General features: G+C 37.9%; 1 protein-coding gene across 15 annotated transcripts in view; it reads right to left on the bottom strand.

The window, feature by feature from the left end:
- The window catches only part of ZFPM2 (zinc finger protein, FOG family member 2), a 440553-nt gene that overhangs the window by 115610 nt on the left and 302831 nt on the right, over positions 1-22112 (bottom strand). For 14 of the 15 annotated variants that reach the window (XM_065586012.1, XM_024105210.3, XM_065586006.1 and 11 more), the window contains one exon: positions 21047-21158. The exons of the other annotated variant lie outside the window; for it this stretch is intronic. In XM_065586012.1, the coding sequence (XP_065442084.1) occupies positions 21047-21158 (112 nt within the window). The remainder of the gene's footprint in view (positions 1-21046; positions 21159-22112) is intronic. 15 annotated transcript variants of the gene reach the window in all.

Here is a 22112-nt window from a genome sequence, read left to right as displayed (position 1 = left end):
TATAGTAGATGCTGGTAACCCCACTCTAGTTTCTTAAACATTCACTGTGGGCATAACATTTTTCCAAATGTTGCCCATCCTTAAAGGTGAAGTTTTGGAAACAATGAGAAAAATCCCTTCAGCTATTGTGGAATCACAGGAGAGAGAACAAATGAGACTTACCTCAAACTTAGAAAAAAACTTTAATTTTTAAACAGGGCCACAGTAAAGCCAGCTGACATTTGAAATTTGGCATGGACACAGTCCTCACTAAGGACAAGTGCCTTGACTTGGTTTAGGAAAAATATTTTAAAAATCATCAGAAATTGAGAGGAAAGCATTTCTAAGAAATCTCAATAAGCATGTGTGCTAATAACACATTTTCAAACATCTGTGCTTAGAGTTAGACAACTAAATAAGAGCAGGCTCTTTCTGTGGATACCTAAATATGGATTTATGTGTCTAAGCACAGGCTTCTAATTTGGAAAAAAACAGCCTCAAATTTTAACCAAACCTGACACAGCCTGTCCTCTTTGTGACATCACTGGCCACTCCCCCTACCCAACTTGTCAGGAATGTGACTGCTGCTCTCAAGCTGCAATGGGGATAAACTGTATGTTATGATTGTGTCAATTAAATGCACAACAAAATCCTTCTAAATGTGCATTAATATTAGGTCCAGCAGAAAATTGTGGGTGCAAAAAAAATATTGCAGATCCCAAAGTGTTTCGTCTTTGCAAATTTTACTTCACTGTACACTACTCTATAGAATTCTAAAAATTACCTTTGAAACAAGCTTGTATCTTTCTCCACTCAGAAGATAGAAGCTGCCAGAATGTAAATTGATGTGATGCTGCCCAATAAACCCATCCATTTAGAAAAATGTCTCCAGACAAACAACTGCAGAACCAAGGGTGAGAATTCACATACCCCACTCCATTAACCTCACTGAAGTTTGAACTTCAAAGCCTACTTTTGAATCACTGAAAATGCTCATATTAATAACAGGGAATTACTTTTTTAACACCAAACTACACAAAGAAATAAAAAAATCCCCTATGTTAATGCACTGTAAAGATTACAGTTACAAATCACATAGATCTGTTCATGGATATCTCGTGAGCAGAAATAAAAGGCTAAATTCATCAGATAAATTATTCATTGTGAATTATTTGCTTGGCTCTACATTTAACACATATACTGTATTTATAAATTCAACAGGAATTTTAGTGGTTCTGTAGAAACTGGCACAGTGTAAACTCCACATATTTTGCTGCAATTTTCAATTTGTCTCACCATATGTGCACTTAGGGTGAAATTAACCCTCCCACACAATGGCTGGTTACTCAGGCTTTCAACGGTGTTATGAAATTCGTCCCCTACCTTCAACCTGGAGGTAGGCTGGACTAGCAGCCAGTGCTGTTCTTCACCCCTACAGTGGGTGTTAAATCCATTGTATCTGGGCAAAGAAAGAGATACTGTAGAGTTTTTAAAAAGCATTACGTTAAACCTGCTGTCTGAGCTAGTTTATTCCACTCACAGAAGGACAATTCTCTCAGGCAGCATAGCAGGTTAGCAAGACTGGCATAGAGAAGTGTGCAAAGTCCTTGTGACAATTAACTCTTTTCATCTTGAAACCCCTCTAAAGTCACACAGTGTGCAAATAAGTTGTTTTAAGTGTACAGCACAGACCCAAACTATTGTTTGTTTAAATTCATGACTTTGTTGATCTTGACTAGATTATAAGGAAAGGCAATTTATTATTCCACTTGATTTTGAACAAGTGAAATTACAGATTTTATGTTAAAACAGCACAGGAAAACTGAAAAATACCATCACACAATATATTGTTTCCTCTGATGAAAGTCTCCATAATGAGGAAGATAAGTATCTCTTAACAATTGCCCCTGGCATATGAGGAGATCAAAAAAGGAACAGCCTAAATATATTCCTCTGACACATATTGGGTTAAATCAGCCTGAGAGGTCTTCAGAAAACAGAGGAATAAAACAATACCAATATTCTTTTGGAAGTACTGTGTCATATACTATTGGCAACAGCAAATTTTCAAATGAAAAACAGAGAGCCCCCCCCCTTTGAAAAACAATGCAGTTGTTTATTTTAGCAAGTGACATAATGCCAAAACCAGGAAGGTGTTCTGTTGCTTATTTATTGATTGATTGATATATTAATTGAAACATTTTTATCCCTTTGGCTGCTTAAGTTCTAGCAGAAGTAACTTGAACAGTACCAAAGTTTAATAAGCTAAGTCTTATATAGAAGGTATTATTTTCTTTTTGACAGGGTCCAGTGCTATTTTTACACTGTTTAATGGAGAGGCTATGTTAGACCTCAGGGAAGGAATAGTGTGTGATTCTTTAAAAAGGGCTTGTCTACCAGCAGCTTTCTCCCTCCTGCCACTTTATCCACCTTCTGTGATAACAAAAAAAAAGTTTGCTTACCCCTTTCTTTAAAAAATATACATTAACTATCTCCTCCATAATCCTTCTAACAAATCCTAGATTGTTTGTCTGTAACTCCTAACTCTAATATCAGCTTTTATGTTTGTTAGTCTTCCTTCCTCCCCATTCCAGCGACCAGCCTCCCTGCCTCCTCAATCACATGTGTTGTTTCTCATTTAAATGAACAGTTGGATTCTTTTATTTCTTACAAGTGCTGGATTCGCCTTATCGCCCTCATTCCTTTGGGGGTTGCCAATTGGTTTTATCCACGGATGTATCATTTCTCATGCTTCCTTTTTTTCTTACAAAGAGAAAGAACCACTTCGTCAACAAGCCTCTCCGGAGTGGAAGATTAAAAACCTAGACATCACCTACCTTGCAGCGCTACTCCCAACTGGGTTGTGTAAAACTCAATTAAACTTGTCCCCATTGAATACTGCATTACAGTACATTAAACAGAAAATTCTTCAAGCGTGATGACAAAGCTTGAAACCTTGCCTCAAAGCTGTTCCTTGTAGCTTTCTTTAACATTTCAGTCTTTATGGTGCAAGTCTCCCGTTGACACAACTTTAGTCCAGCTATGAAAAATCACAGAGCCCCACAGGGATTCAAAGAAAAAGGGGGGTGGGGGGGACTGTGAAAGCTGGTCTTGGCACTTTCCTTAGTGCATCTATTGAAACTATATTGCCAGAAGACTAGAACCTAAGAAGTATTATAGAGAACTACAATCTAACAATTTTAAATATACCAGTATGTTAATTTTGTTCATGTACTTTTATGCATTTTCCTTTTACTAGGGGTATAGATATTCACAATATCGCCTATTAGCAAATCATATATTGCTTGAGGAATGCATCAGTATATAAAATAAGAAAGGGTCCAATGTGGGAAACACTGGGTCAGAACCACCCTTTCTTCTTCCAACCCACCTAAAATTCTGGAGAAACTTGTATTCAGATTTGGGCCTGGATAAGAAGAAGTTTGTATTAAGATCTAAATCTAGATCCGAACTTCGACACTGTAATAAATCAGTTACCATAAACTTGCTTCTAAGTTACACGTATCCGTCCCTCCTTTCATGAAACAAGGGCTTATTTCAAATTCCTTTCCGCCAAATCTTCATAGTTCCTTCCTAACAAAGCGTAGTGCAAAATGATGTTGGACATTCAACATGCTATATAATTCAGAGTGGACTGTGCCTTGAGTAAGAAGGTAAATATTTAAGATGAATTCCTCCAAAAGGAGGAGACGCATAAAAAGAGAGGAGATAGAAACAATCTGAGACAGATCCCTACTCAGTATTATACAGACCAGATCAGGTACCTCCATGGTGGCTGTCAGTGCCTTTTGGCTCCAAGTATATCTAATTCTCTTAACTTTGACTGACTGAGCGGTGACATTTTAACAATTCATCAAACCACCCCCAATTAACTCTTGTTTCTTTTGTCTCCTTTTACCCATAAATTGGAACAGGAATTTCCTGAATACCTGAACCTATTCTTCATGACAATATCTGAATTTTATTTTTATGGTAGTTTTTCACCTCCTTCCTTAAACAGATACACCATGTTGCTGTGAGTTCTGTAGCTTCAGAGGTGGCTGCATTTCAGTTGTGAATGCTGTGATTCATTTATTTATAGTTTATAAAGCAATTTGGGATACTCTGAGATGAAAAGTGGCATATAAATATAGGATTACTCTTGTTTATTATTACATTATTTTATTTTTATCTGAAGTATTTTGTGAATAGATTTTGATGGTGTGTAGTATATGTCATGATGCTTCGCAGTGCTTACTCAGCAATACATCTCTCTACCTGTGTGTTGGAGCGCTAAATTATCACACTTAGGCTACGGTAGAAACTCTGAAATGGAGGGGTATATCCATTTTTTTTTCAAAAGAGAGCTAAAGCAAAGTGAACTATACTTCAAGAAAATTTTGGAATTCAATGTTTTTAAAAATTCTTTTTGGCAGCCCCTTATTATCCAGTACAAGTCCCCCTAAATCTAAACAATTCCGATTTAATTTCTCTTTGTAGCTTCCATTTCCTAACCAGCTCATCTGGTAACACCATATTTAGGATTCAAGATGAAGGGAGCAGGAAAGTGTTAAGAATATGTATGTGCCCTGTTTTGTGACTACTTTCTTCCTACAGTGAGGGCTGTGTACAGCATCTTTATGATCCCTTTATAATTAACACTATATATCATATGGGCTAACAAGGATTACTGCAGCAGTGACATGAGGCTCACCTTCCATTGTATCACCTCTCTATGCCTTCTATACCCTGCATTCCTGAAAAGCCAGGGACCAAACTCAGGTGTTCAACTAAGGCTGACAGTATGGAAAATTATGGGATGGATTCTCCACCCCGTTATACCAGTTTTACACCAATAGGACTCCACTGAAGTCCACTGAGACCCCCTGATGTTAAAATATGTGTATAGAGTCAGGAAAGGTGACTACATTAGGAATATTGAAAGTACCCCAAAATCATTTGCAGCCATTTCTTATACCATTTAGGCATGGTCCACCTGCTTCAAAGTTATGGAGAAAGACAGTCATGTTTCTGTTTTACACAGAAAACTATTATTGTGCCAAGATAAAGCCGTATATTATGTTCCACCTCACAGATATATTAAACCTAAAATTTGTAAGTGACTTTTCACATCATCCGTGAAAAACAAGACTATTCTGGATAAAATAAAGTTCTTGAATCCTATGTTCTTCAGAGAAGACACTTTCTTTATATTTATTCCAGGGGTTCTCAAACTGGGGGTCAGGACCCCTCAGGGTGTCGTGAGGTCATTACATGGGGGTCGCAAGCTGTCAACCTCCACCCCAAACCCCGCTTTCCTCCTGCATTTATAATGGTGTTAAATATATTAAACAGTGTGTTTAACTTATTAGGAGGGTCACACTCAGAGGCTTGAGGTGTGAAAGGGGTCGCCAGTAAAACTGTTTGAGACCCACTGATTTATTCGGTACATGGCTGAGCACACTATTGTAGCTTTACAGATAGTAATAATAATAACAACACATTTTGATCTTAATCTCCATATGAAAACACTGTAGTTGATATTATGAGTTATACATCCTATCTGTTTTACTTATTTGGTGTAGGACTAAATGGTGTGGTTACAGGCAGGTTTTATGGGCTACAGCTAACTGCTAGTCCATTGTATTATGAATCAAAGCCAACCTTTTACTAGTATCTGCCAAGATGTTACTAAGTAAACATGATACTGTTTGATAAATCAGATGTGTCCCTCTTCATGATATAAACCTGAAATCAGATAGGCTCATTTCCAAAACAGAAAATTAGATTCAGATTTATTGTTAAATACTGTAGGGAGTTTCTATTTCCCCAGTAAGCATGTATCATTTAAAACAGTAACCAAAAATTGCAACTGCAAAAGCAATAACCCAAAATGACCCAAACAAAACAACAAAAAAAGATGTATGTGTGTGTGTGTGTGTGTGTGTGTGTGTGTGTGGAGGGCGGGGGGTGACAGCAATTTTCTACTTACAGTTCTCTGCCAGGCTAGTGTGCTCAAATGAAACTCCATCTACCAGTTCCTACTAATCTGTAGGGCTAGATTCTCAGAGAGCACATTATAGGCATGACATTAGGGACATAGAGAAGCAAAACTGCAAACACAAAATTTTAAAATTTTATTCAATATGTGCAAGTGAGACACCATTGTGTATGTTTAACTCCTGAAAACAGGCCCATTTCAGGAAAACATCCCTATTCAGGTAATCATTTAAAAATATGCTTAAGTGCTTTTTCTAAATGAAGATAGACATAAACACGTTTGAGGGCTTTCCTGAATTGCACTCTGAATGCTCCTCAAATATTTAGACTATAGGGGTTTTGCAATAATCAAGAAATTCATAAAAATTAAAATCCAGTGCTTACTCTGCAATCACAATGTGCACAGCGGAACCTGTACCCACGTTCTTAAAGGAAAGGCCCCCTATCAGCTTACCCATTTTGTTTGTTCCTTCTTTTGACCATACCAAAAGATTTTGCTCTTTTGGGTGTCACCTATTTAAAATTTGATTTTCATACAATTTCCTAATTTCCTCCTGTGCAGTTTAGGAACATTTTTTTAAGCGAGAAGGATTGTCTTGTATTGAAGGTATACCCATTGGAGATGTAAGATATGGGTTCTATTCCCCATTCTGCAAAATACTCATGGAAATCATTTAATATCTCTATATCTTACTCTTCTGAGATGTAAACTGGGGATAATAAGATTTACCTCAGGGGTTCTCAACCTTTTTCTTTCTGAGGCCCCTCCAACATGGTATAAAAACTCCATGGCCCACCTGTGCCATAATAACTGTTTATCTGCATATAAGAGCCTGGGCTGACGTTAGAGGGTAGCAAGCAGGCCAACTGGCCAGGGTTCCATGCCACAGGGAGGGCCCACAAAACTAAGTTGCTCAGGCTTCAGCTTCAACCCCGGTGGTGGAACTCAGGGCCCTGCACAACGTGGCTTCGGCTTTCTGCCCTTGGCCCCAATGAGTCCAATGCTGGCCCTGCTTGGCAGCCCCCATGAAACCTGCTCGCGGCTCCCCCATGGGCCCCGGACCCCTGGTTGAGAACTGTTGATTTACCTAACTCTCGGGGTTAACATGAGGCTAACATTTTGTAATGTTTGTAAAGTGCTTTCAGACCTTGCCACAGAAGTATAAAGTATTATTATTTTTATTTTTAAAACCATTGTAAGTTTTATGCCTGTTTACCAACCATGGAGAATGAATTTTGTTTTTTTAATTTTTCCACAAAAGAGTTTAAGCACAGGTGACAGTGCCACCTTCCCCACACTAACTGCCAATGAAACTCAACCATATTCTGCTGGACCAAACCTAAGAGGTGACAGGATAGAGTATATGTCTCCACTTAATACCTGGCCTCTTTGCTGAGAACCGCAATGTTGCCAGTTGGTACCAATTTTAGTGCTTTTTATAATGTGGACAATATGACTACTGGAAACTAGAGTGACACCCCATTTTTAACATAGGTAACCAATAGTCCCAAGTGATAAAAGCTTTGCAACTCAGTGAGGCTGGATTTGGACTGAGAATTCATTTTCAATCTCCTGGGTTAAATCAGTTATATATTTATTAAAATGTAACCCTCTGTATGTCATAGGATATATCAATTCAGTTCGATCTAAAAACATGGAATCTAAGAATCTTGCTTAGGACACATTCACATTTGTAACTGAAACTAAACTCTACAAGGTATAAATTAGGAAATGCACTGCATATCATAAAGACAGAACAGTACTGTACATGCTGCATGAAAAATCATCATATTGTGCCCACTTGGAAAAGTGGGTCCTTTTTCTGTATGTGTCATACTAAAGTTGATGTAACTGAGAAAAAATGCACACATAAAAAAATACATATTCTTTCCTTGACCCATGTGCAGAGCTCACGACCTTTAGCAGGCTCCAGGCAAGGTATATGGAAAAAGGGGACAATATACCCCAATGAGTTGAACAATATCATCTGCAGCCTTGTGTAAACTATAAGAAAAACAATTAACATCTATTGTTAAAGGGCCCAGATTTTACATTTTGAAGAGATTTCTCTGGAAACAGCCAAAGCTGGTAATTCTTAAGACGGTTATCAAAATAATTCCAACTTTTTTTTCCAACCTGTCTACTTAACATCAGAATAAAATGAAGTGCACTTCCATCTCAAAGCAGTTTTGTTTCTTAGTAAACTGTTCCTGGAGCACTAGTCCACAAAGCTCGCTGAGGATGAGTATCTGAACATGTAGCCAACTCTTGTTTAGCCCTAATTCGTTTCCATTTTATGAGGGAATGGGAGATAAAGTCTCAAAGTCATACTTAGACTACATTCTACACCCAACTAAACTATTGAAAAAAATCATTGTGATTTGATACTTAATTTGCTCCTATGATAAATATACCATTGAAAGTTATTCACAGAACTGGTTTAGTCTTAACCTGTCAGTCTTATTTTAAATTTCATTTAATTGTACTTGAAAATGTATTTAAAAGCACTTGTAATTTAACTCTGTTAATACACATATACAGCCATCATAAGAAAGCAGTCTGTTAACTTTTAAAAGAACAGTTTGTTAATAAAGAATTTATAATTGTTATGTTCAGTTTATGCCACCCTTCTCATTTTCCAATGCAAAACAATTTTTTATCTTGTATTTTAAGTTCAATTGCCCATCATATAATATCAGTGAACTTTTTGGCTGGCCCAGTTCACTCCCTCATGTCTCATAGGCTTCCGTTCCAACATTTCTGAACATTTGTTTCAGCTAACAGATCAGCTGCATTAGTTCATCGTAGTTTCAGAGTTGAAGGTTAGGGCATATCAGTCAATTCCTGTTAACTGAATGATCCTTGGCTTTCTCAAAAATATCTTTGCTCTGCTTTTAAGTAGTTTGTTCTCTGGCCTGATTGTTCAACAACATATTTATTCAGCAATATGTTTACCCATACAATTGTAAAGGGAAACATTCACGGACAATTATGTGTTATACTTTACAGAATTATTATTACAAACAAATGTGATATTGTTGATTATGGTAATGACAGAGAGCATTACACATATTATCTGACTATGTTCTTGAATTCCATAAACAAGAAGTAGCTGGGGTTACTAATGTCTTCTGATAAAGTCTGATAGTGTTCTTATTCAGTTGTCCTCTAATTACATCTAAGCTCTCAACATTATTTTTAGATTGGTCCACATCCACCACACTCCCCAAGATATAGTTTTTGTTCATGTCCTCAGTTATACGAATCCTTTTGTCCGTTACCTTTTTCTTGAAGAAATGGTTCTTTCCTGATAAATTACTAAATTACTATTACCAATAATACTTCCACTACTTCTAATAGATAGCATTTATAATAGTGCTTGTTTATCCATCAATTTCAAAGCACTTTGCAAAAATTAGTTAAAAACTACTCTCTCTCTCTCTCCATTCCCGACTCTTTCCCAAGCTCCTAATATTTCCCATAAAGCCTGTGAAGCTATAGATGATTGTTATTTGGTTTGGAATCATTAAAGAAGAGAGTTGCCTAATAATAAGCAGCTATGGTGATAGGTTTGTGAACAAGCCTTTTAAGGCTTGATTGAAACATTTCAGCCAAGGTCTGACTTCAGCACTAGACTAGAAAGTGTCAAGGCAGTTTCTGCTCCAACAGTGAGCTCCAATTAAACAGTGCCCCCCAGTTCAAAAATATGGATCATGATTCACTCACAGCAACTCTCTACTAAAACTCCTTCAGTATCATAATTTAGTCCAGAGGTGGGCAAACTATGGCCCACGGGCCACATCCAGCCCGTGGGAGTCTCCTGGCCGGCTCCTGAGCTTCTGGCCCGGGAGGCTACTCCCGGCCCCTCCCCCGCGGTTCCCCTTCCCCCGCAGCCTCAGCACGCCGCACCGCCGGTGTAATGCTCTGGGCGGCTGGGCAGCGCAGCCTGACCCGGTGCTCTGTGCTGCGTGGTGGCGTGGCTGACTTCAGCCACAGCTGCACCGCCAGCCACCGGTGCTCCACGCTGTGCAGTAAGGGGGCAGGGAGCAGGGTGGGTTGGATAGAGGGCAGGGGAGTTTGGGGTGGTGGTCAGGGGGTGGGGGTATGGATAGGGGTCGGGGAATAGGGGGGTTGAATGGGTGCAGGGGTCCCTGGGGGCAGTCAGGAAGGAGGGGGGATTGGATGGGGCAGTGGGGGGCAGTCAGGGGAAGGGGTTCCGGGGGCAGTCAGGGGACAGGGAGCAGGGGGGAGGGATGGGGCAGGAGTCCTGGGGGGAGGCACCAAGGAACAGAGTGGGTTGGATGGGACAGGAGTCCTGGGAGGGGGGCTGTCAGGGGGCAAGAAGTAGGGCGGGGACCGGGCCACACCTGGCTGTTTGGGGTGGCACAGTCTGCCCAGCCCTGATTCAGCTCATATTTCAAAATCCTCTCATAATATTGTTCAATCAGGGTGTACTGTAGCTGTTTCTTTATGCATCCGAAGAAGTGGGCTGTAGTCCACGAAAGCTTATGCTCTAATAAATTTGTTAGTCTCTAAGGTGCCACAAGTACTCCTGTTCTTTTTGCGGATACAGACTAACACAGCTGCTACTCTGAAACCTGACTACTGCTGAGTACACCCTGATCTAATGGAACTGAAAAGAAACAGAACTCTTTTTCTCCCTTCCATTTTTATACCACATAAAGAAAATCCATTGTAAGAGAGCTGTTTGGTCCTTCCCAGCACAATCTGCAATAATAGGGAGTCATTATCCATATGTTTAAGAGATATTTAAGCAGGTTGCAACTTTTCTATACATTTCACTTTCTTTTTCGCAAGTCATGTTTAAACCAGCAGACGCATGTCCTAGAACTGGGAGAAAAAGAAATGTAAATGAAAAGAAAATTTTAAAGGATTTGTTAACACTATTTATTTCAATAGGTTCACAATCTGTAGCAATCTGTAGGGGGACTAGAAGTCCCACTATGAATGGAAAGCATGCAGCTAGTCTGGCTGTGGGATTGCGCCTGAATACCGCAAGACTTTGCCTTTTGTATATATGTTTTTATTTATATACATACAGATAATAATAATTATTATTGATTTTTTGCCCCCAAAATAAGGGGAAAACAGAAAAAAGACAAAAGAAGTAAAAATCAAGGAATGGGAAGGGAGGGAAAGGAAAGGAAGAAAGGAGGGGAAAGGAGAGCTTTATTGGTTTCCATTCAGTAGGAATTAATCAAAGGTTTCTAAAAAGTTAGACCGAGTCTTTTTAAATTTGTCCGAGGACTATCTTTTTCTAACTGTTACCTGCTCTTTAGGTGCCAGGTCTGTAAGAAGCTTCTATCCCTAAAGGCAATCTCTCTTCCATCTAAGCAATGTGAGTGGTTTGGCAAGCACTGCTCTAGAGAACCAACCTTCCCGTCTGTTGCAGAGTTTCCAAGATGATGGGACATATCCCAAAAGACAGTTCTAGGAAGTAATTTTTAAGGAGGTATCCATTATCATATTTATCCTCCTACCTACTTCTAGCCAAATGGACCGTATCTTGGGACAATCCCAAAGGTGACAGTCAGTGTGGCTCCAGGAGACCCACATCTCCAGCAGCAGTCTGTTTTGGCAAGGCCAGTGCACTGTAACCAATAGGGAGACCAGTATGAAGAAAATAGAATTCTTTGATCCAGGCCTGATGCAGGCAATCTAAAGTAGGGAGGATCTTTTGTTGCTGGGACATGATGGGAGCAGAAAAGGGCAGTGGACAATGGGTCCTTCTGCTAGGTAGATACACAGGCTGAACCTCCTGCCCCTTGTTGTTGGGTGCAAAGGGACACCCTCTCCCACTACAGTCTTTAGGCTGTAAAAGACACAGTGGAGCAGCTAAACAACACCTACACACCAGGAGTTGTTTAGCTGCTCCAGGTTATGGTAAGAATACTCCTTTTTTCCCAAAGCCCCTCTTAGCTCACGTAGCACATTTACTGGAGCTTCATGTGGGGAAGGGCAGTATTTGGCCCATAGGCTATAATTATTATTTTTTAATCTTCACCTAATTTTGTTTAGAATTTATTATGTATTTTCCCATTTCCATAATTGTTTTCAGTTTACTAACAGAAGCTCTTTTCGTGTGATAGAAATGGCTGGTTTGTAGTGGATTTCATTATATCTTGGTTAAAAAGAAGGTATAAGGTGAGGTATTGATATTCTCTTCTTCACTGACACTTACCATCTCATCACTGCCTGATGTAGCAGTAGTCTGAAAAAAATACCTCCAGTATGTACAGGGTATGTCCCTTTTGAATATCCAACATTACATTACATTGGCACGAAATCTAGTAGTAGATGGTAGGCAAACAGGTAAGAGCATGTCTCAGGTTTGAAAGCTGGCCACATTTTTAAAAAAGAACACAAACTTACTCACTACAAGAGGTTTTCTAACTTCTTACAGTTTTGAATCCACTTGTAAGGTCAGAAAACATATCTCAGAATCCCCACTGTTTCTATGTGACCTATGCATTTCTTTCAGCGTACAAAATATTTTATCCTTTTTAATGCCAACCAGTCTCTTTAAGCTTGTAATTTAACAATAGGAACAACATGAGCATAAAATGTTTTTAAGAATACCACAGATCCTAAGTATTACTAATTAATAAATTATGTAAGGCCCTATATATGTTTGGGTAATTTCAGAAGCTAGAAATGCTAGTCATGCCATCAACAGTATAAGCAAGCAAAACAGTCACCTGTTTGAGTTTCCAAATTAACAAAAAATGAGCATAGTGACCTAATTCTACATCGTCTGCCTGAGGTTGATGACTAGAGACCAAAATTCCTTCTTTCATATAATAACTGACTTATTTGTAACCAATTAGAAACCAAGTACATTCAAGTAATTTCAATGTTTTTTTCCAGGCAGTTATTTTGCCATATACAGTCAATATCTACTTTGTGTTAAATTTCAAACTATTTTTTCGGTAGATAAGCATCTTGAATATTATGAAAGAATCTACTCTTAATTATTATAACCAGGCTTCATGTATTTGGAAGGTAAGGTTGACAGAAGCCTTATAGCATACTGACAGTTATCACCCAAGACTTTCTATAATGGATAAAGAATATATTTCTAGATTTCCCCCCTTCTATTTCTATATGGCATACCTGCCACCATTAGTTTCCCTTGTGTCATAAATACAGACTAGTATTATTTGACAGGAATCACTATAAAACAAACTACAGATAAATCCAGCCCTGTTTCCTTCCACATAGACCTTTTACATACAGCTCCGATGGGGCTGTTCGAAAAGAATGACCAAGTTTGATTTTAGGCTTCTAGGTCATGGTTTCACCTTGACAACAGCTCTTTCATTTCAAGCAATAACATTTGCCAGGATCCCTAAGGTGCTTTCATTTTTGTCAAGAACTGGAAAAAAAACACCTATGAAAAAATGATAAATCTTAATTTACAAGCTGCAGGACTATCTTTGTGTCTCCAGCACAAAACTTCAAATCCAATCCAAGAACTGGATGTGTATTAGAAGTCTTCAGATTTAAACCTTGTCCACCATGATCAAACTGGATTTATGGAGCATCATAACTCTCCAGACACCATCCAGCAGCTTATTAATTTAATAGACTCCTGTCCATTCCATGATGTTCCTGCCCTGACAGTCTCTCAAGATAAGGCGAAAGCCTTTTGACAGGACAGAGTGCATATATATTTTCTTCTGTTTTCTTGTGGATGGGGTTGTCAACAACTTGAAATGTGTGGCTCAGCAAATTTGTTTTTTTCCCCCTTGTAACTTTGCAGGGAAGATGACATCCAACACTCTGTAAACTAGAGGGGTCATGAGGCCTGTGATTTCCCCCAACCCCCAGTATTTATTTAGCATAAGGGTCTGCAAAATAAATGTGAACCGAGTAAAAAGTAAAAGGAAAATAAATCACATTTCATAACTAGTGTGTAGCTGCGGACAGGGGCAGGGAATTGGCAAAGGCTCTCATTAAGTACCAATTATTTCCCTTGAAACTTATTTAGAAAAATCAGGGGGAAATATACTCCCCACATATTGAGGTTAATAACAGAAATCTTTTCATGATTATCTTATTTAATTTTTGCAAGTGGATCTAAATTTGAAGAAGTATTTATTTTCACAAGGCTCCAGTGTGCAATTCAAACTGTGCTTGTTTTCTGTGCCCACGATACACTCATGGGTGAGCATAAGAGTTAATGTCCCAGTTCAAGGCATTGTTTGCTGCTCCACTCCCAAAGTCTACTATTCCATGGAAGTCATATGTCAGTGTTCTGTAGCTAACCCTCCCTGAAAATAAAAGGAATTCAGCTCTCAAAGAACAAAATAAATGTCCCAATATTTGTGAGAGAGCACAGGAAAAATTTGCACATACTACCAAAAGAGAAAACAACCCAAAATTAACATATGGCATGGCTGACATTTCAATGAAATGCACAAATAATGAATTGCTTGATGAAGGAATTATATCAGTTCTTTTGTGCTGCATTTCTGGACAAGCAAAATACATGACTAACATCTAGAGGGACTGGAAGAATTAAGCGTGTGATTTTAGGTAAATACAGCAGACACACAGTAGAGATATACAGTACAGCCTTTCTGAGGTCATTCACAAGACCCTATCCTCTTCACATTTAATTCCCTACAGTGAAACCAGCTGACAAGCATATTAAGTAAAAAATGAAAGAAAAAGTATTTGTTGCTCTCTCTTCCCCAAACCTCAGTCTTTCTCTGTTTTTGGATTGTGAGTTCCATGGGGCAGGTACTGTTGTTCATGCCTTCTTGTCTCTCTGGAATGCACCCAAGACACAGTGGGTGCTATCATAAATAAACAATAAATACAATATCTTGCCCTGCTTGCTGATGCCACATGGGGTATAGCAGGGGTGAGTGTGCGGAAGGTTCCTTGGCCAACCTGCCAGCTCAATGATTCTCCAAAAAGGAGCAGCATGAATGGTGCCCTTCCAGTACATTCTTTCTACTGGTCATGGCCCATTTGCTAACCCTTCTCTTAGTGGTCATGAGGGCATACTGCCCTAGTGCTAAATGGGTGGGAAAGAATCTCAGGCCCCATTCCTCCAACACACGTCAGCTATTCAGAGACGGATTGGACATTGCTATTATTATACATGTACACTGCACACACAATCTTATTTTTTACCCGACAACAGCATTTTACAATTTATCAGAGCATTACAAAGAGAGAAATGTAAACACATACACTTTCACACACAAATAGCCAATAAGGGCTGGTCTACACTAGTGGGGGGAATCGATCCAAGATATGCAACTTGTATCGAAGTCGAAGTATCTTGGATCGAATTACCTGGGGTCCAGATGGTGCGGGATAGACGGCCGCGGCTCCCCCGTCGACTGCGCTACCACCGCTCGCTCTGGTGGAGTTCCGGAGTCGACGGTGAGCGCGTTCGGGGATCGATATGTCGCGTCTTAACGAGACGCGATATATCGATCCCGGATAAATCCATTGCTACCCGCCGATACGGCGGGTAGCGAAGACGTACCCTAAGAAATCTGTAACATCACGTATCAGAGGGGTAGCCGTGTTAGTCTGAATCTGTAAAAAGCAACAGAGGGTCCTGTGGCACCTTTGAGACTAACAGAAGTACTGGGAGCATAAGCTTTCGTGGGTAAGAACCTCACTTCTTCAGATGCAAGTGCTGTAACATCACAGAAGGCATGTTTACCGAATAGAGGCTGTCCATGGGGACTAACATTCTCTCTACAGATACTGCATTCTGATTGTCTACACGGAACATAACAGTATACATTTATACACATAGGGATTTAAACAAAATATGCATTTAATAATATGTGAAAGAACATCTAGAATTCTGAAGTATATGCTCCAAGTTAACCTTTGGCCTATTAAAAAAATCCCCTTTGACCCACAACAAAATACACTCATATCCTAAGAATATTTGACCTATACCTCATTAGGGTTTTGATGCTATGTGTCGGTACAGCAATTTAGCATTGTATTAGCTGAAATTGCGAAATGCATTTGCTACTGGAGAACTCACTTGCTGGAGAAAGATATGGTATCAAGAATTTCACAGAACAACTACAGAAAAGTAATCCTACGTCACTATAGAAAAAAATTAAAATTCCTCCTATTGTAAAGTGGCCTTCACTACAAAGGTAAAATAGACTAAATTTTCTTTAAACAAGAAAAGTTAACTAAAAAGAATATTCAGTTCTGTATGGCAGAGTAACTTAGCCCTTTTACAACAGTTGTATATCTTCAAAGCATTATATACATATTAGCTAACTAGCTAATTAACTCCCACAGCACACTAGTGAGGTCGGTATAGAGGTATTATTTACAGACTAAGACACATAAAGGTTAAGAGACTTGCCCAAGGGCACACAGCAAGTCATTAGCAGCGCTGAGATTAGAACTCATGAGAGTCTGGTACCCAATTCTGTCCCCTAGCCTATACTATTTTTTTAACATTGCCTATTTATAAATTTGCTACATGGCACAATTTCAGTGTGGGTATCTGTCATTTTAACTAATCTCATCCTGTAAATCTACCCTAGCAGACTTGTTCACCATTATGATCAGAGAATAGACGTTTTGGGGCAGCTTTTAATAGTAACATCTGTTTGAACAACAAGAATCCAAGCCTTAGATATGTGGTGGATCATTCCTCAATAGATTTTTTTTTCTTTTCCATTTTTGTATTTACAAAAATAAAATGAAGCATTATTAGTTCTTACCCTAAGGCAACATCCTTTCTAACTGGGATTTTGTATTTTGTTTTAGACTCTCAGCTAGCAGTGATTGCAGTTTCTCTTGTGGAGGAATACAGGTTTTCATGGTATTTAATACCACATATCAAACACTACTGGGGCAATTAACAATATCACTCTGTAGAATTATTTACAAACAAATCATTAATAATTTTTGATACCAATGGGGTAAGAACAAATGTTTTTTTCTGCTGCATCCTCTTAGTAATAACTAAGGGCATAAACTACTCAGTAAGGCCAGACAGAGAATGAAATAACATCAGTAAATCACTAACATAAATGTAAAAACAACCAATGCATAACATGAAATGAAATGACAGAAGGCTCAAGAAATATTTGAGTTGTTGTTGCTGTACAACTGGGCCAGTAGATGGCTCTTTTTCAGTAGCTCTAAGGCCAGTCGGCCAGTATTCCTGACCTCAAACCATTCCTGAAGAACATGGCAATCTGAATTCGAATTGAAGTTTTAAAAGCAGCCATTTTATGATCTTTGGTTTCCAGTACAAACATGCTCCACAGCTCCTATTTGAACTTTAAACACCCTCAGTCTTATGCAACATAGTCAAGCAGCCTTAGACATATATTAAACATGTTGGTTTTACTGCATGGAGTTATCCTGTGGTGCTCTGCAATCAATTACTGTTATACCACCATCATTAATAATTTTCTTAATGAAAATGATTCTGTTGATCTCCGTTGTATTTTAATTATCAGAGTTAAGCATAATTACACTGCAGCTCTGAGCTGGCATGTAGACTCCTTTAGGGCGCAATTTTGTTTTAACACACTGATAATGTAATTTTACATTGTGTCAGTTGTTTAGTTATTATCCAGTCGTACAATTCCACTGTATTCCTGATAACAGATAATAACCTTAGCACCTCCTATATCCTGAAGTCATTTAAAAAGCAATATTGGAATCTCACAACTAGCTAACTTAATCGCCTTATGATTTTATAATTCCCACAGCTAAATATTTGTACAGGCACCCTGTTTTAACAATGCCACTAAACATATAGTATCCATACATTCCATATGAAAGTGAGAATGGTTTAAGTAATGCACCTAAAAATGTGTGTATGTGAGTGTGCATTGCAGTCTGTGCAACTGAATTTTGCATATTGTTTCTATTCTCTTATTTTCAGTCCCATTTAATTTGCTTAAATTCCTAACAGAGGATTTCTAGGTAATACCTCAGCCCTTTCTTAGCTTGTGGATGTATTCATAGATCCAATTTTATAGCTCTCCTAAATTTTTGCATAATCCTGTGTTAGGCATGGCTGCTTCTCAAGTACACTAAGTTGCTATGAACATACAGTTCATGCATAAATACCATCTTGGTCTGTTTCAATAGCAGCTGTATTTTGAATCATTCAACCTCTATTGTTTGAAAGAACACATTTGCAAGTCTATATAAAGCACAATTCCTAAAATCTGGTTTAAAATTTCTATTATTATGTATTGGAGAGTTCTTAAACCACTGAATAGTTTATCTTTTGTGGTTTCTAAGTGATCATTAAAACAAAAAAAACAGGACATTTTTGGATTTAAATATAGTTTTAAAATAGTCTTCTCTTGTCTTTTAAACTAAGTTCACATTATACAAAAATAAGAGAAATGTAAATGGACTGCAAAAAAGTGTAGTTGCTTAAACTGTATTAATTGGACACTTTTTGCTTTCACCATTAGTCTTAATGCTAATGCACACATGACCTGAAAGGATACTAAATATCATTGCCTTCAAACCTTGAATGATTAGCTATTTTCTTATTCATAGTCTAGTTTACCTTATTCCAAAACCCCTCCATATTATTATAGATGTGTTCATGTAGATAGTAATGTATCTGTTTAATCAATTAGTTAATACTTGTAAAGTATTGTATATGTACTAAGTATTATAATAATAATACAGGCTTATGTACTTGACAAGACACTGTCTTATGGGAATTTTCAGAAGATATGTAGAAGTGAAAGAAAATTCCTACTATAACAGATAAAAAGTTTGTCCACGAAGCAGGTTTAACACTATTCAAAATAAACTGCAGTTTGAATGCATAAGAAGCTCTGCCATACCACACACACAATACTTCACAAATTTTCCCACTTGGGCAGTTCATCGCAATGCTCCTAAGGAAGCATGACTGGATTCCCTTCTAGATTTCGGCCCATGTCTGTGGTATTTCAGGTACTGCAGGTTACAGAATTAATATATTGGTGTTTTGTAATTATAACAGAAAGAATTTGTAAGACCCTGGTGTGCAACTCATTTTGAACATGCTAATTCCCTGTTTTCAGCGTTTCAACTTTCAAAGGCTCGTGGCAGTTTAAAAGCAATCCTCTTATAAGTATATAAATTGCAATGATTATAGGAACAAGTTGTAATTGTTTCTAGTAAGTTTTTAGGAGTCTTTGATGTTATGATTAGTGTTTTGTATGTTAATATATTGATATGGGTGCTTATTTGCCTGGATGCTGAAATGGTCACTAGGTTGTCGCAGTAAACAAATCTTTGATCTCAGTAGGTTTATTTGGTTAGACATAAAACCTAAAAGAAATTAAACAAGAGCAGTACAAGTTCTGAAGTATTCACAAAGCACTGAGACTGGGGAGTTGAACACAAGGATAGAGAATCATAGTTTTGCAACCGGATCTTGCTTGGGAAAGCCAAAAACAGCAACAGCTGATGGGTTGTTCCCATGCCGTGTGCTGCTTTCCTATAATGCTGTAACATAGCCATGGTTGCACATGGAGACATCATGTATCATGGTTGCTGACTATATCACACACCCAGCATTGTGGATTGAACTCAGAGCCTTTTGCTCCAAAAGTCTTTACATCTTGAGCTAAAATAGATATTACGTATGGGAATAATAATACACATATCTGGGCTTGGCAGGCTTAGATTTTTATTGGCAAGTGTCAGTAAATACTGATTTCACCGTACACACACAAACCAACACAAAAATAATTCCCTCAATAGTAACTGAAATGTACATATAGGCAAAGTAAGAAAAATGCTGCTTGATAACTTAATAGAGGTTGATTTCAGTATATTTACTTTGCATATTTTGACATCTGATGTTGACAGTTTATGGTTTTTGTTGTGTTTTAGCAGTTATAAAGCTTTAACTTTTTGAATCTTAACAACTACTGTCATTAAATTATTATTGTCTGATCCGCACATTGATTTCCCACAACTATGAACATTTAAATTGATAAAAATTGAAAAAAAATGCTTAAACCCCATTATTTTGCACAACTGTGAAAATTTAATTGATAAAACTAGAAAAAATGCTTAAAAATAAACATTGATTTATCTGTTGAAATTATATATATATATAAACATGATTTCTGCCAAGCCTACTTCAATCATTTTTGTGCGGCTGCAAAGCAGTCACACTCACTTGAGCAGGCCTGACATTCCATCCCAAAGAGGGCAGTGGTACGCATTCCAGTTCATCCACGCATTACGATATGACATCATGATACTCTATCTTGGTACAGAAAATTTACCAAAAATAACCTCAACATATTTTGATGTCACACTCTGGAATGACAAAGGCAATGACCCTGCAAGCTAGCTGCTGTTATTTTCTATGATCATGCAGACATGAATTCTTAATCCATGTAATGGTTTTAATGGTAATATCTTTTACTGGACCAACTTCTGTTGGTGGGAGAGGAAAACTTTCAAGCCACATAGAGCTCTTGTTCAAGACCTTTCCCAGACCTAAAGAAGAGCTGTGTGTGGCTCAAAAGCTTGTATCTTTCACCAACAGAAGTTGGTCCATTAAAATATATTACCTCACCTACCTTGTCTCTCTAATATCCTGGGATTCACACAGCTACTTCTACACTGCATACAAGATTTCACGTAACAGTCTGCAGTATAATATGCCATGGAGCAATGCGTGTTAATATGACATGTAAAAAGCCAGGGAGAACTCACTTAGAGAGTATACACACAATATGGATCTAATATTTCCCATGAGGCCTAGACTCTGAAGGTGAAATGAGCATGATATTTTATATCTGGCATATACCTGAGTAGTGGTGACTCTCTGCTTCAAAAGCATTTAATATTATTAGACAGAACATGGTGGTTTTATTATTAAAGACAGCAAAACAATTTTATTTAAGATGTGAAGTAGGGGAATAAGAAATATTTATATACAAGACAAGGGAAACATACACTGCTCCAATTTGCTTTCTCTTATGCAATGGGTATGTTTCTATGCTGTTATTAATTCCTTGCAAAGAAAGCAGAAGAAAATCAGCTTGTGTTTACCTTTGCTGTACACGATACAGTTGTTTTTGTTGTCTTCTACTCCCTGCCAAGTCACATCCAGCAACCACTTGGGGCCAGCAGTCAGCACCATAGGGACTGGAGCCTTTGTCTTCTGTAGAAAGGATGATAACAAATAGATGCCATTTGCTTGTGTTGATTAAGAACTTGAATAATAATAGTAATAATCATTTTATTTGCAAACAGCTAAATCTCCAAACTCATAAGCCAAGGTCTTATTCCCCAGCCTCAGGATATTTTTTAAGAAGATACAAGCAGTAAGGCTTTAGTGCTTTCACTGATCTGAATGGTGGAATTATTATCAAGGATTTTTCTGAATGATATTGGATCAGATCTCCAAGATTAGGCAGATCTCTGGTGGTTCAGAATTATAAAGGGAATGCAGATGACTTTTACAGCAAAGAGCTAAGTATTTAGAAGTGAACTTTAGACACATTGTACTTCATTATCAACAGGATCTCACTATTTCCTGAAACAGACAGGAAAGAATTTAAAGAATCAGTATCCATTTCAAAGACATGTCCTGGGTAACATTTATATTATAGTAGGAAATTATTCCGAATGGATAATGTAATTTCCCCCCATTTGCTAAGTGTTGATGTGCAATTTTACTATGGCTGAAATAATAATCATGCTAATGATTCACTACACAGGGTCTCCAAAAGTCTGTAAAAGAGGTAGTGTGAATGAATTCAAATCAGAGGAATTAAAGCATGACATCCCCAGTTCTGAAAGGCACAGAGAGACAAGGAGATACACACCGATAGTTTTAACAAAAATATATCCAGTGTACATTTTAGATTTTATACTCATAGGGTTTGGGATTTAAGGAAGTACTGTACAAGTACACAAATTATTTGTGCTTAACTCTTTTCATAAATCTAATAGCAAAAAACTGACTGATCTGGAATTTAGTAAGCCTTATCATGAGTGCCCTTTCATTGAGTGGTAATGAAACACTGTTTAGACTTGTATCATTCAGAGTGCTTGTCCTGTATATCAAACATTATGAAACCACAACACAGAGTAAAGAGTACAATAAAAGGGT

Source organism: Chrysemys picta, chromosome 2 (genome assembly GCF_011386835.1).
Source record: "Chrysemys picta bellii isolate R12L10 chromosome 2, ASM1138683v2, whole genome shotgun sequence".
NCBI classification, from domain to species: Eukaryota; Metazoa; Chordata; order Testudines; family Emydidae; genus Chrysemys; species Chrysemys picta.
Note: the sequence above shows the minus strand (reverse complement) of the source record. Positions and strands in the feature narration are given on the sequence as shown.